The sequence below is a fragment of the Lagenorhynchus albirostris genome, chromosome 3 (assembly GCF_949774975.1).
Source record: "Lagenorhynchus albirostris chromosome 3, mLagAlb1.1, whole genome shotgun sequence".
Lineage (NCBI taxonomy): Eukaryota > Metazoa > Chordata > Mammalia > Artiodactyla > Delphinidae > Lagenorhynchus > Lagenorhynchus albirostris.
In genome coordinates this window covers 160,304,022-160,318,700 of record NC_083097.1, presented here as the reverse complement: position 1 = coordinate 160,318,700, position 14,679 = coordinate 160,304,022, and the positions used below count along the sequence as shown (strand labels likewise).

The 14,679-nt window shown below is 54.3% G+C and overlaps 1 protein-coding gene across 6 annotated transcripts in view; it reads left to right on the top strand.

The window, feature by feature from the left end:
• BORCS8 (BLOC-1 related complex subunit 8) overlaps nucleotides 1-14,679 on the top strand; it is a 34,724-nt gene that overhangs the window by 524 nt on the left and 19,521 nt on the right. The window contains exons 2-6 of one of the 6 annotated variants that reach the window (XM_060144857.1): nucleotides 3,560-3,672; nucleotides 4,135-4,199; nucleotides 6,917-7,027; nucleotides 8,493-8,568; nucleotides 13,295-13,531. In XM_060144857.1, the coding sequence (XP_060000840.1) occupies nucleotides 3,560-3,672; nucleotides 4,135-4,199; nucleotides 6,917-7,027; nucleotides 8,493-8,526 (323 nt within the window). In that variant the 3' untranslated portion in view covers nucleotides 8,527-8,568; nucleotides 13,295-13,531. Of the gene's footprint in view, nucleotides 1-3,559; nucleotides 3,673-4,134; nucleotides 4,200-6,916; nucleotides 7,028-8,492; nucleotides 8,569-10,345; nucleotides 11,460-12,621; nucleotides 13,544-14,679 lie in introns of those variants that run through there. The other 5 variants (XM_060144858.1, XM_060144856.1, XM_060144860.1 and 2 more) reach the window with 5 other exon arrangements.

Below are 14,679 nucleotides of genomic sequence, written 5' to 3'. Positions count from 1 at the left end.
GTGGTGTGGGGCCCCGGGCGGGCGGAGGGGTCAGGAACTCGCAAAAGGGCGACCAGACTGGGGGCGGGAGGGGGCCAAGGCGCGGAGGGAGCGTTTGGGAGGTGTGATTGAACTGCCACGAAATCGCGGCTCGGCCGCTGACTAGTTTTGAAACCTTTAGAAAGTCTCTGTGCCTCGATTTTGTCATCTGTACAATGGAGAGTATAATAGACTCCCTCCCTCCCTCCCCCCATAAAATTGTTGTGATAATTCAGTAACTTGATAAATATTTTTAAATTTTATTTGTTTATTTTTGGCTGTGTTGTGTCTTGGTTGCTGTGCGGGCTTTCTCTAGTTGCGGTGAGTGGGGGCTACTCTTACTTGCGGTGCGGAGGCTTCTCACTGCGGTGGCTTCTCTTGTTGCGGAGCACGGGCTCTAGGCGCGCGGGCTTCGGTAGTTGTGGCACACAGGCTCAGTAGTTGTGGCTCACGGGCTGTAGAGCGCAGGCTCAGTAGTTGTAAAACCCGTGCTTAGTTGCTCCGCGGCGTGTGGGATCTCCTCCGACCAGGGCTGGGACCCGTGTCTCCGGCATTGGCAAGGGGATTCTTAACCACTGCACCACCAGGGAAGCCCCCCAGGGAAGCCCCCAGTAATCTGATATCTGTAAAGCATTGGAAGAACGCTTGGGGCATGGCAGTTGCTGTGCGTATTGTTTCCTTTGTATTTATGCATTTGCATACGTTTACATCGACTTATCAAATATATGTAAATCACATAGTTACAAATTACAAAATGCCACAAGTTATTTTTAAAGTATAAATGTCTTTGATACTTTATTATATATGTTATTACTAGTTAATTTTTTCTTTTTTTTTTTAACAAATTTATTTGTTTATAGTTTGTTTTTGGCTGTGCTACCCAGTTTGTGAAATCTCAGTTCCCCCACAAACTGGCTGTGCTACCCAGTTTGTGAAATCTCAGTTCCCTCAGTTGAACCCCAGGCCACAGCAGTGAAAGCCCGGAATCCTAACCACTAGGCTACCAGGCAACTCCCACTAGTTAATTATTTAGAAGTCACAAGTACATGTAATTCCGTATCCTTCATATTAGCACTGTGAGGTGTAAGCTACTGTGCTCATTTTCAAAACAAGGAGGCCTAAGAAGGTAAGAGGACACATAGTTTGGAGGTGGCAGGCTGGGCTCTGCCTGAGTCAGGACACCGTGGTGAGCTGGACAAACCCAAACTGGACAGACTCATAGACATCCTCCCTTGACTCCCAGACACACGTGGGTTCTCTCCCTCACAAACTACACTGCCCTGCACAATAGCATAGGGTCCATCTCTGTAACAAACCTTGAGGTGGGTACCTTTATCATTCCATTTTTGCATATGAGGAAACAGGCTCAGAGAAGCCCATGCCCTCACAAATCAAATTTTAGGTAAACATGTAACCTAATAAAGAATGAGAATTTTTACACCTGAAACTAACACAACATTGTAAATCAACTGTACTCCAATATAAAATTTAAGAAAAAAATAGAGTGAGATTTTAAGCATAAGGGAAATGAACAAAGTGCTGAGGCTGAGAGTGAAGGTGAAGGGACATCTGATTAAGCTTGGTGATTAGGGAAGGCCTTGCCCAGGAGGTGACATTTGAGCTGAGACATGAGGGATTAAGAGAAATGATGGTTGGGGGGGGGGAGGGAGGCAGTGTCAGTGGTGGGATCAACAGGTATGAGGGCCCTGAGGTGGCAAAGTCTTCAGAGCTGTGCTGCAATACAGTAGCTACTGGTCACAGTACTTATGCATATTTAAATTAATTAAAGTTAGATAAAATTTAAAATTCAGTTTCTGGGTCACATCAGTCACATTTCAAGTGTTCAGTAGCCATATGTGACTAGTGGCTACCATATTGGGCAGTATAGATTATAGAAACTTTCCATCATCGCAGAAAGTTCTTTTCGACAGTGCCGAGAGTGTCCAAGGACCAGCTAGGAGGCCATTGTGCCTGGGGCAGTGGCTGAGGAGGGCAGAGGCGGGTAACAGCAGGTAGAACATACAGGGCCTTAAGGGCCATGTTAAGGAAGGCAGATTTAATTTTTGGCTGATGGGAGTGTTTCAACCAAGGGAAAGACATATCTGATATATTCTTTAGGAGCTCATGCCATCTGTTTTGTGGGGATTGGATTGTTGGCAGGAGTGGGCGCGGGGAGACCAGAGAGCAGCTGAGTTTGGCATCCAGGTGGGAGACAGCTGTGTCTGGACCAGTGAGGGCAGTACAGTGTTAAGAATGGGTGAGTTCTGGGGCTTCCCTGGTGGCTCAGTGGTTGAGAGTCCACCTGCCGATGCAGGGGACACGAGTTTGTGCCCCGGTCCGGGAAGATCCCACATGCCGTGGAGCGGCTGGGCGCGTGAGCCATGGCCGCTGAGCCTGCGCATCCAGAGCCTGTACTCCGCAATGGGAGAGGCCACAACGGTGAGAGGCCCACGTACAGCAAAAAAAAAAAAAAAAAAAAAAAAAAAAGAATGGGTGAGTTCTGGGCTTTGTTTTGTGACAGAACAAGCAGGGTCTGCTCATTGATGGGGTAGGAAGGGCAGGGACAACCAGCTGGCTGCTGTTTGTTGAAGCAGACCCTGGGATGAGGATTTGTGTGTAGTCAACCTACCAAGAGAACCCCACAGAGGAGAGGGGGCAAACAGGACAGGGCCGGGGAGGAAGCTGAGCAAGGAGTGACCTCAGGTAAAATCCTGCAGAAAGAAGCCACAGTCTGTTCCCACAGGGGAGCTCACAGGGATGGGTCACACCTCTGAGTTGTTTCGACACACAGCACAGGACATGGGCTTTCCTACCCCTCGGTGGTCAGTCATGGCTGAGAGCCATCCACCCATGTAAACTTCCAGGCACTTTTGGGTCTGGTAGCCAGTGGGCATCTGAAGAAGAATCTTGGATTTTGTCACTGGGGTAAAAGGAATGTGAGTAGATCCGAGCAGGTGGTAGCAGTGTCCACTGTAAGTGGGTTTGGGAAGGGAAAGATCATGAATTCACTGGACACATTAATGTCATCAAGATTGAAGCCCTGCGCTCTAGAGCCCGCGAGCCACAACTACTGAGCCCGCGAGCCACAACTACTGAGCCCGCGTGCCACAACTACTGAAGCCCGTGCGCCTAGAGCCCGTGCTCCACAACAAGAGAAGCCACCTCAATGAGAAGCCCGCGCACCACAACGAAGAGTAGCCCCTGCTTGCCACAACTAGAGAAAGCCCGCACGCAGCAACGAGGACCCAACGCAGCCATAAATACATACATACATACATACATACATACATTTATTTAAAAAAAAAGATTAAGGCCCTTTTGTGACTCCCAGATGGAGTTGTTCGGCCCTGCTGTGACCATCTCCTGCAACCCATCACCGGGGCCACAGGTGACCCAGCCACTGGGAGGGACACTGGATCCTCCTCTTTACTCTGGCTGGACTCACGGGTTGAGCAACCAGGAGTCTGATGCTTTGTCTCCTTGACCCCCTGTCCACCCTACCCTCCCGTCCCACTTTGCCGACTGTCGATCCTGGACCCAGTAACAGACAAGTTCACTGAGAGTGTCTACGTCCTGGCCAACGAGCCATCCGTGGCCCTGTACCGGCTGCAGGAGCACGTGCGCCGCTCTCTGCCCGAGCTGGCCCAGCATAAGGTGAGCCGTCCCCGCCCCAGCCACCGACCTCTCCCAGGGTCTGCACCTTGTGAGCTGGGGCCTACTCTGTTGGTGCAGGGGTCAAGGCTGGGACACCAGCAAGGAGGCACATGGTCACCAGCCCAGATAGGGGCTGGGTGGATAGATCTGGGGCAGATTTGGAAGAAGGGGACAGCAGGGTCTGCATTAGTTGTGACCTGTGTGGTGAGAAGGAGGCAGCCGTGTGAGGGAAGGATATGCCAGGCAGAGAGAACAGCCTGCTCAAAGGCCCTGAGCCATAGTCGCCATGTGTTCACAGAAAGCCCAGACTGATGAGGGGTGGGAGTGGCAGGAGGAAAGATCAGGGGCTGGAGGGGGCTGCTCTCTACAGCCATGGGGATTGGTGTTCGGGTGCTCCATCCCAGAGAGCTGGGAGGATGGAGGTCGCAGCCACCCCTGCTAACAGCCCCCAACCCCCTGCAGGCTGACATGCAGCGGTGGGAGGAGCAAAGCCAGGGAGCCATCTACACGGTGGAGTACGCCTGCAGGTGAGCGCCACAGCCTCTGCGCTGCCGCGGTCGCCCTGTTATGCCCCGGGTGTTCAGGGGCATCTCAGCCGGCTGCCCGTGAGCCTTGCCCTGCCTGAGTAGAGGCATGCGGGTCTGGACTCACCTGGCCACAGGGCAAAATTCCAGCCCAGACCTGTGCTTCTCGCTATTTGCTGGCTTCTTCCTGGCCCTCAGCCCCTCCCCATCTGTCACAGGAGGGGCTGATAAGGACTCCAGGAGGTGCCTCAAGGGGCCAATGTTTCCCACCCACAGTTGGGGACCACAGACTGGCTGATGGGGTGGATGGCAGCTGGGGGGGAGGGCCAAAACATGAACATGACTGTTTATTTTTTAATGTTTATTTCTTTCCAATTTTTTATCTTGTGGTTAAGATGCAAATTCCTCATCTTAACCATTTTTAAGTATACAGTTCAGTGGTATTAAATACACTCATAATGCCGTGCAACTATCCCCACCATCCGTCTCCAGAATTCTTTTCATCTTGCAAAACTGCAACTCTGTCCCCATTAAACACTAACTCCCTGTTTCCCGCCCCCCATTCCTGGCACCCACCATTCTGCTTTCTGTCTAAGAATCTGACTGTTCTAGGAACCTCACATAGGTGGAATCATACAGTATTTGTCTTTCAGAGACCAACTTCTTTCACTTACTGTAATGTGTTCAAGGTTCATCCATGTTGTAGCATGTGTCAGAATTTCCTTTTTTAGGGCTGAGTAATATTCTATCATATGGATGGACCACATTTTGTTTATCCATTCATCTGTTGATGGACATCTGGGTTGCTTCCATGTTTTGGCTACTATGAATAAAGCTTCTGTGACCGTGGATATACCATTTATTATTTTTGTTTGTTTAACTTTCTCTAAATATCCAGATTTTTTAACCCCAAGTGAGAGACGTGCCTGAGAATAAAAAGCAGTAGTTGGTGTTTCTTCCCATTGTTGCAGCTTTGCCAGCCTTGCCTCCTGTGCTCCTGTTGGTTCTGTTCCCCATGACTGTATTTCATGACCTGGCTTGTTCCGTTTGCTTTAGGAGTTGGCGACTTTAATTAGGAGTGCTGTTTGCCCCTGGCTTGGGCTGTGGGTTGTTTTGGTGGAGGCTGGATACTCCCCAGCAGCTCTCGTCCGTGGCACTGTGCGGTTTGCCTGCCTGTTTCTGTTGTGTGGTCGAAGGTTCCTTGACAGGAAGTCGTGCCTCTGGGAGTTCTGCCTTCACCAGCCTTGGCCCTTCCGCTGGGACGGGAGGGTGACCCAGACAGATGGCATCTTCCTGAGGATGGTGGTCACAGACACCCTCCTTAGCTCCAGGAAGAGTAGAAAAGAAATGGGAGTTTTTCTCGCAGCTGCTGAATAGTTCCCAGACAGCCCAGAGTTCATCAGAAAGGTCCAGGTTCAAGGAATAACAAATCAGTCTGTACTTTCTCCCAGTTCCTCTAGCCGTGCTATCCAGTGCAGGAGCCCGGATCCCAGGTGGCTGTTTACACTTAAATTTTAATCAAATAAAATGGAAGATTCAGCTCCTCAGTCTCATGAACCATATTTCAAGTGCTTAGCAGCCCTAGGCTAGGCAGGGGGCCAGTCTGCTCCGAGCTCTGAGCACTTCTCTTTAGTGAGATGTGAATTTCTCTAATGCTGAAAGACTGTTTCCTTTACGGACATGAAAGTGCCCTTTTAGTTGTCTGAATGCTTTATGCAGCATTAATGGTTGGTGTAAAACTGAAAGATGTTAAAATGGTATATTGGTTGGGGTGAACTATTCAGTAGTGAGCTTACGTTAGATAGCTTTTTTTTTTTGCGGTACGCGGGCCTCTCCCGTTGCGGAGCACAGGCTCCGGACGCGCAGGCCCAGCGGCCATGGCTCACAGGCCCAGCCGCTTGACGGCATGTGGGATCTTCCCGGACCGGGGCACGAACCCGTGTCCCCTGCATCGGCAGGCGGACCCTCAATCACTGCGCCACCAGGGAAGCCCTAGATAGCTTTTTATCAAGGTGGACGGGCACTAGGAAAGCTGACTACATTTGGTGGTGTCAGATGAGCAAGTTAACGGAGCGGCAACAGCCGACGCTCCTGCCTTTTGATCTCATAGCCATAAGCAGGTCCCTGACTGATAATAAATGGGAGTGATTTCTTTGTCTTTAACAGAAGGACTTTAAAACGACCCTCTTATTTTTACTGCAGGTGTTGTTGCACAGGCAACTTTCTGGCGTTAGCAAGGCCCCACGTGGCTTGGTGAATATGTTCCTGTAGTGCTGTTGGAAGGGACATTTTCATTAGACATCCATCAATGTAGCTTCAACACCAGAGCTTAGCACAGCTTTGCAGTAGTGCCCCTCTAATGGTGATGAGTCTAAACTCACCTCTAGAGCTTTTCACAGTCCAGTTGACAAGCTTCCTTCAGAGGCAGGAATAGGTTACCTAAGAGGAAAGCAAGATATTTTTGAGGTCACTTTTGCGTGCTTATAGCTCCTTCAAAGCATTAGATAATCTAGCAGCCGTTAAGCGAAAGTTGCATGTTGCCATCCAGTGCTCTGTTGCATAGGGAAGTCTAATCTTTAAGCCCACAGGGAGCCCTCAGGGAGGCCCATGGAATCCTCCAGGTGCCTGATGAGTGCTGGCCCGCACAGGCATCCGCTGAGCTCTGGTTGGGGGGCGAAGAGAGCGTGGTGCCTCTGACTGGATCCATCCTCCCATTTCAGCGCCGTGAAGAACCTTGTCGACAGCAGCGTCTACTTCCGCAGCGTGGAGGGCCTCCTCAAACAGGCCATCAGCATCCGAGACCACATGAACGCCACAGCCCAGGGCCACAGGTAGTTCCCAGGACCGCCCGCCCCTGCTGCTCTCAGCCTCCTTGCTGTAAGGACCTTCGCTGCTCAGCCAGGAACTGCCACTTCTCGCTCCTCAGACAACTCCCTCTCTTCATCTCATGGTGGCCAGTGACTTCCTTTCATCCTTTGGCGTCTGTAGTGGGAGAGTTCAGTCACTCGGCACCCAGCTCCTGAGCTCTGCTGTGTGCCTGGCCCTGGGCTGGGTGCTGGGGACACGGTAGTGACCAAGAAAGGTGTGCTCGTGGCCTCACGGGGAGACACACAGCAACCAGGTAAACACGGAACACACAAGAACATTTCAGACACATGTGAAGGAGGAAAAGGGCTGTGGGGGGCCTCTCTGGGGAGACGGCAGAGGTGTGAGCAGAGGCTTGAACAACCTGCAGACAGATATGACCCGGGGTTGGTGCTCCAGGCACGTCAGTGGCAGGGCAAAGGCCCGGGGCCTGGTGAGCTGGGTGTGTTGGAGGAACATCTGAGGTGGGTGTGGCTGCAGTGGGTGAGCGAAAGGGAGACGGGTTCAGGGGGTGGGCAGGGGCCTCGAGGGCAGCTGGGAGGGCGCTCGGAGCTGAAAGAGGCTTTGAGCCAATGACCAGACGGTCTAAAAATGAAAACTACTTACAGTTCTTACATACCGGGGAGAGAGTTTTTGGAGAAGTAGCTCTTTTTGTTTTGGTTTTCATTATAACTTAATAAACACACATGTAAACACATGCACACGTGCTATAAGCCATCACTCGAGCTTGAGATGTGTCTGGCTCCTTCAGTGTGGGGTTCTGGTATGCCTGTCCCCGACCAGGCACTTAGAAAGAAAAAAAAACTGTGTTGCTGCCTGTGATAATTGAGACAAAAGAACTGTCAAAACCAAAAAAGACTTAAAAAACAAGCAACAACAAAAACCAAAAAGGCCTTGCAAATGTGCAAGAAGGGATGTGCAGCAACCTGCCCTCTGAGGGTAGCGTGAGAGGGGTTCATGATGGTTCCCCTGCACCAAATAACCATCTGGCTCTGGCTGCTCTGGCCCGGGTGGGTGACAGCCATTGGGACTGGAGTTCACTGCGTCAAGCCTTGCACAGTGCCATACACACAGTAGGGCCTCAAAAACCATAGCTTTTACTTTTAACTCAGTTTCCCAGCTGCTTCCAGAAGCCCTGCTTCTGCCTGCTGTTGCGAAAATGCACCGTGCTTCTGAAAGGCACCAGTAGCAGCTTGCGTAGTAGCTACTCACCTGCTATTGCGTCTCTTTGCAAGCCCTGGGGGTTTGAAGCTCCCAGGCACGACCTCTGAAGTGGGTGGCTGGTCCCATTTTTACAGAGGATGCCCTGAAGGCTCAGGCCAGGGGTCTTGGGGGACTGGAGTGTGACCCCAATGCACAATCCAGCCTAGCCGAGCAGGCCTCATGGCCTCTGACCTCAGCCTCATGGACGCTGCACATGTTTTGTTCCAGCCCCGAGGAACCGCCCCCGCCCTCTTCAGCCTGATCCCGGAAGAGACTTGGAGGTGCTTTGGCCCCTCTGACTCAGGTCAGTGCCAAGTGGGGCCATAAGCCTCTCTGTGCTCCTTGCTCTGAACTAACCCACGTTCTCGGCATCCAAGAACGGACCTACTTGACTAACCACTCGAGTTTTCTCCCTAGGCTTGTAGGATGGTTTCATCCGTGGGAGGGTAGAGGGTAGGGGCACCTGTGCCCTCTGCTGCTCGGGGCTGTTGTCAGCCCATCTCCCTTGTGCTTTCTCTGTCATCTTCCTGCCCCTTATCCAGGCCACAGGCCCTGTCCTGATCCCAAGGACCCCTGCCCCCCAAGACAGAGGGGAGCCTCATTTTCCATACCCTTCCACATGCCAGCTGCTTGCTTTACCCAAACACATTGTCTCAGGCGGAACCCAGCAGGACTGTTATCCACCCAGCTCTGGAATCTTCATTCTACTGCTGACCTGCTGTGTGACCCTGAGCAAGTCCCTCCCCACTCTGGTCTCTGCTTTTCCCTTCTGTCAGAGTGCTTCATTAGGCGCATCTGCATACAGTGATGTGTATTGTAGCAGTCAGCTACTGCTGCATGACAAACTATCCCAAAACTTAGTGGCTTATGACACCAATCATTCGCCTGCTTACGGTCGTGCACTTTGGGTTGGACTCAGCCGGGCAGTTTTGCTGGGCTCACCTGGGTGCTACTTGTGGCTCTTGTGGGAGCTTGATGGGGCCAGAGAGTCAGAAGTAGCCTCACATCTGGCCCTTGACCAGTGCTGTCTGCTGCTGGTGGGGAGGGGGGTGTCTGGTCCTCCACGTGGCCTCTCCAGCAGGACAGCCCAAGCTTCTCCTGGTGGTTGGGCGCCCGGTGTGCACGTGTTCATCCAGCCTTCCCTTGCTTCAGTTATGGCTGTCCCATTGGTCAAGGCCAGTCACGTGACCAGGACCAGATGGGCGAGGACTGCAGGAAGGCTTCAGTACTGGGAGGTGTGGTTGACCATCTGAGGAGAGCGTGGCACCAAGAAAGGCCTAGTGTCTTGTTATTCTGTGCTCATGCAGGGCAGACACAGGCAGATTGGAGGTACCCAAGGGACTGACTGTGCCCGCAGCTTGTGTAGCTCTCACAGCCCCCTGCTCATTTGCTGTGATTGTGCTCTGTGCTGTGGAGGTCTTCTCAGAGGGTCAAGGGAGGCGTGGCAGGGGACAGGGCCCCCACAACTCCTAGAGCAGCCGCCCCGAGAGCCAAGAGGCAGCAGAGTTCATGGGTGTGCAGTCAGAGTTCTTATCGGGCACTTGCTATGTGACAGGCTTAGCTCTGGGCATCGGGGTGATGAGGAATCCCACAGACTGTGGGGTCACTTGGGGGACATCTGGGAGGGCCTGGAGCAAGAGGGGTTGCCAAGGGGGTCAGCAACCCACCCCATTTCCCCACCCATTGTTGCCCACCAGTCTGGACCCACACCCCAAAATCTCCCCCATCCTATCCCCTGTGCCCTGGTGCCTCCCACCCTCAAGCCTCAAAGATGCTGCCCTCTCCACCCGTCCACAGTCAGTGTGTTTCTCCTGCTCCTGCCTGGAGCCTCCAGGCAAGGCGTGAACATCCTGGGTCATCTGCCGTCCCTTTACTGCTACTGCCGCGGCCCCTCAGAACAAACTGCTCTGTGGCTCCGCCCGATCCCACCTGTGTACCTACAGACCCTGCTCTGCTCCCCAGAATTGCCGCCCCACTCCCTACCTCGGAGCCTCCACTCCCACTTCTCCCCAGACTGCCCCCCCCCAAGGGTTGTAGGTGACCTTCACAGGATCAAGTCCTGGCCTCCCCTGCTTCTCCAGGCCCCGGGCTCTACACACAGCCTCATTTTACAGAAGAGGAAACTGAGGCTCAGAGAGGCGAGTGACTGGAAATGCCAGGATTCACACCCAGACCCTCTAACTCCCAGTGCTTCACCTCTTCCCTCAGCCTCGCCCAGGATTTTCCTCAGACGCCACCTCATCAGGGCTACCCTGCAGCCCTAGGGGTCTCTCAGACCTCGCCTTGACTCACCTCTTGCCCCCCAGCCCGACCAAAGCTTGGACCCTTGGACACAGCCTTGTGGGACTTGGCAGGGACAGAAGACCAAGTAAGTGTGGCCGGCGCATTCCTCTTGCTCTTGCCTGGAGCCTCTGGGCCAGCCATGAATGTCCTGAGACGAGGCTTTGCTGCCTCTGGATTCTTACCCGCCCCCACTGGCCATGGACACGGCCATGGCCCCTCGGACCAGTAACTGCCACCATGACGGTCCTGATCGTGCACCTGCTGTGTGCCCAGATCTGTGCTGGAGGCTTCACGAGGGTCATCTTTCATCCTCAGACAGCCCTATCAGGCAGATGTCACCCAAACGCAGAGGGAAAAGAGAGGCTCCAAGAGGTGGCATTGTTTGTGCGAGATCACACAGAGAAGAGCAGACCCCGGCCTAGTTTGGTCCCAGCCCTGCCTCTGACATGCTGTGTGCCATGGGTCTGGCACCGACCCTCCCTGGTGCTACCTTTCTCCATCTCAACAAGGAAGGCTGGACTGGACCTTCTCTACAGGCTGAGGCAGGCATTCGTGTACCTGCCTGCCTGGACTGCATTCTGCCTCGAGCAGAAATGCCCACCTCAGGCTCAGACCATAAGGAGAAGCCACCCTAACTCCAGGGGTGGATGCGGGACCCTGGCCTGGCTAGTCAGAGCCCCCCATCTCCCAGGTCACAGTGATTGGTTTGAGATGGGCATGCGATCCAATGAGAGATCTTCCGTGAGGATTTTGCTGGAAAAGTACCATCTTCCTTCTGGGGTTGGTGAGCTCGGCAGATGGACCAGGGGACCTGAGAACATTGCCTGGGGCCCTGGATCCAGCTGTACCTGACACTAGAAAATCTCAATTCTTCAGTTTCATGAGTCCCTAAAATTACTGTATTTGCCAAAATTGCTTTGAGTCTGTTTCTGCTGACTTGAGAAGAGCCCACGCTGATCTGATCCCTGCGAATTCCAAGCCTGGGAGATCATGGCCCATGGTTTGTACACCTCCGAGGCCAGCTGTGTGCCAACAAAGTGCCCAGCAAAATGTATAAAGAAGAGCAGAATTGAGTTGTCGAGGGTAGAGCCAGGGTGGGTCCCAGGCTCACTGCCCTGGGAGGATCCCCCAGTTTGGCCCAGAGAAGTGGTTGGACGAGAGGGGTGGCAAAGGCCAAGGGCACCCTAGGGGAGACAGAGAGGGTCCTGGTGGGGTATCAGGGCTGTGGAGGGGCCTGAGGGCCTGGGAGGAGGTTCAGGAACACAGGAGGTATTAATAATTGCCTCCCACCACCAGGAAACAGGGTCAGCCCTCTCTCACCTCTCCTAGGGTGTACTGGGGGCCTGTGTGCTACCATCATGCCTTCCCCCTGCCCCAGCTCAGTTGAGGGGGAGGGAAGAGCCTCAGGTTCACACTGTTTTAGGCCCTGCCTGGTGTGTAACCCCCACAGAGTCACCCTCCCTCTCCACCCACTCTGAAGGCACCTCTCGTCCATCTCTCCTCCTGCCATGCAGCCATGTATCCATCATTGACGGTTCTCTCTGAGCTAGGCCCTGCCTGCCCAGGGGATGCCCCGGTGAGCCAGAGAGACCAACCCTGGCTCCAGGGCTCAGACCCGCTGGACAGACAGGCAGATGAGGTAACTGCATGTATCCCAGAGGCAGCTTGGATGGCTCAGGTGCTGTGAGTTAGTGGGGGGCAGTCATGAGGTGCCCTAGACCTTCCGAGGGCTCCCTGTCACCCACGGCCCCTGAACATGACCTTAGCCAGTACTCTCAAAGAGGTTTGTGCAGGACTGTGGGTTGTTAGATGCTCCACCACCCCAAATCCTGGGGCTCACGGAGATGCTGGTTATTTGCTCTGCGTGGCCGGCTCGCCTTTCATGCCGGGCGAACGTCCGTCCCCTGCCGGCCGCAAGGGGGCGCAAGAGGCAAAGCCTTGGCCGGGCACTCCGCCTCCAAGCTCTTCTTAGCCCCTGATTCAAGCCCCCGTCCCCAGTCTTGGCCGATCCTGAAGGGTGCATCGTGACCCTCCGTCCTTTTTCACTTCATACGTTCTTGCTTCCATTTTCTAGAAAGCGAACTAAGGCTCCGCAAGGCCAGATTACCCAGCAACACATCGCATCTGCCTCGACGCTCTGGCCGACTTACCCCCTCCCCCCCCGCCCCACCCCCCCGCCCGGAGTGAAGGGTGTGGGCATGCCCAGACCTAGCTCGCTAAGACTTGCTCCCAGAAATAGGTGGGCAGCCAGGAGAGCGACAGGGAACTCTCCGTGCCACGGAGCATTCAAGTAGGGAGCCTAGCACCCACGGGTGGGGGTAACCCGGAAGGGCTCCCTGGGTTAAGTGTTGGAACTGTCCCCCCCACCCTCCACCAGTCTCCTTCAAATTTGTGGATGGAGTAAAAGGAGGCCCGGGAGGGCGGTGACTTGTCTCCAGTTGGTCCACAGTGGTCAGGATGGGAATCAGACTTGAGTTTTGGCTTTTTGTTCTTAGCCCCTGGTTTTTTGTTTTGTTTTGTTTTGTTTTGTTTTGCGGTACGCGGGCCTCTCACTGTTGTGGCCTCTCCCGTTGCGGAGTACAGGCTCCGGACGCGCAGGCTCAGCGCCCATGGCTCACGGGCCCAGCCACTCCGCGGCATGTGGGATCTTCCCGGACCGGGGCACGAACCCGTGTCCCCTGCATCGGCAGGCGGACTCTCAAACACTGTGCCACCAGGGAAGCCCCAAGTCCTAGTTTTTATTTCAGGCCTGCTGTGTACTCTGAGGGTCCTGCCCCTGGGAAGCCCCTTCCTGGCCCCTGCCTCATCCCCCAGCAAGGCCTCTGGATGCCCCAAGATTGGTCCGCATGCCCCTACGCTACTCAGACCCTCTCCAGGACTCCAGTTCTTCAAGAAACCCATGGAAACACCCCTTTTGTGCTACCACAACACACGGCCCAGGCTCCGGGAGACAGAGCTGGACAGAGACATTTCTAAACCACGGGGTCAGCGCTCAGGTAGAAGGAGGGATGGGGGTGTCAGAACAACAGATGGGAGGGGGGATAGGTAAGGCTTTTGGAGGAGGAGGGGGCATTGGAGGCCGACCTTGAAACGCTTCTCCCCCCCCAGAGGAGAGACTACTATTGTCCCCATTTTTCACATGAGCAAACAGGCTCAGAGGGGTGAAGTGACTGGCCTGAGGTCACACAGCGAGTGGGAGTCAGAGCTGGGATGGGAACCCAGGGTCCTCGAACCCTGAAGCCCTACCCACTGGACCACACTGTCCTTGCCATGGAGGATCCTTCAAAGGCTTCCCCTGTTGACATTCTGGGAGAGGATCTGGAGAGGGGGACTTGTGGGGAACAGCTTCTACACCTCCTTACCTTCCCATCCCTGTCTCCACCTTCCCCGTCTTCCAGGCCCCTTTCCCAGATCTTCCTCTCTGGCCTTTTCCATTCCCTTCTCCCCCGAAATCTCCTTTTCAACCCCCCAACCTCTTACTCCAGCACCTAAGAGTGTCTCCTCATCTGAGAAGACTGAGGTCGAGACTTTTGATTGGCCCAGTGGGGGGTGTGGGTCCACATGGGGTAACACAGCCAGCGATGGGGGAGGGTATAGGACAGGAACAGGGGTAAAGGCAGAAAAGGAGCCATTATAGGAAACGGTGTGAATGATAGAAGATGGTATGGACCGGAATGGGAAGGGTGTTTCCACCATGAGTGGTGGAAGGAGACAACGTGGCAGGGGCAAGAACACAGGAGCAAGCCCCAGTGGTGAGGGGGCAAGAGGTGTGGCCCATAGTGGGCAGCCCCAGCTGGCCCAGCCCGGGCTGCTCCTAGAGCTGCTCCAGCTGCCGCCCTCACGTAACCAGAGCCTGCTTGTTGCGTCAGAGGCAGGCAGGCGGTCTTGGGTAAACAGAGCAGCTCTCGAGGGCCCCAGGCCTCCCCAGCCACCTCCACACTCCCCAAGCCTTGTTCTGTGCCTTTGAGCCCAGGCAGAAGCCCCCAACCTGGCCTAGGCCCTGGTGTGTTCTTGGGACACCTGAGTGTCTGGTGTTGGACACTGAAGGGCAGCAAAGATGGGGTGGGAGAGGCAGGAACCCTGATCCCCACCTTTATGACACAGTGTGAACCCTAGTTTTTTTGGTCCAAAG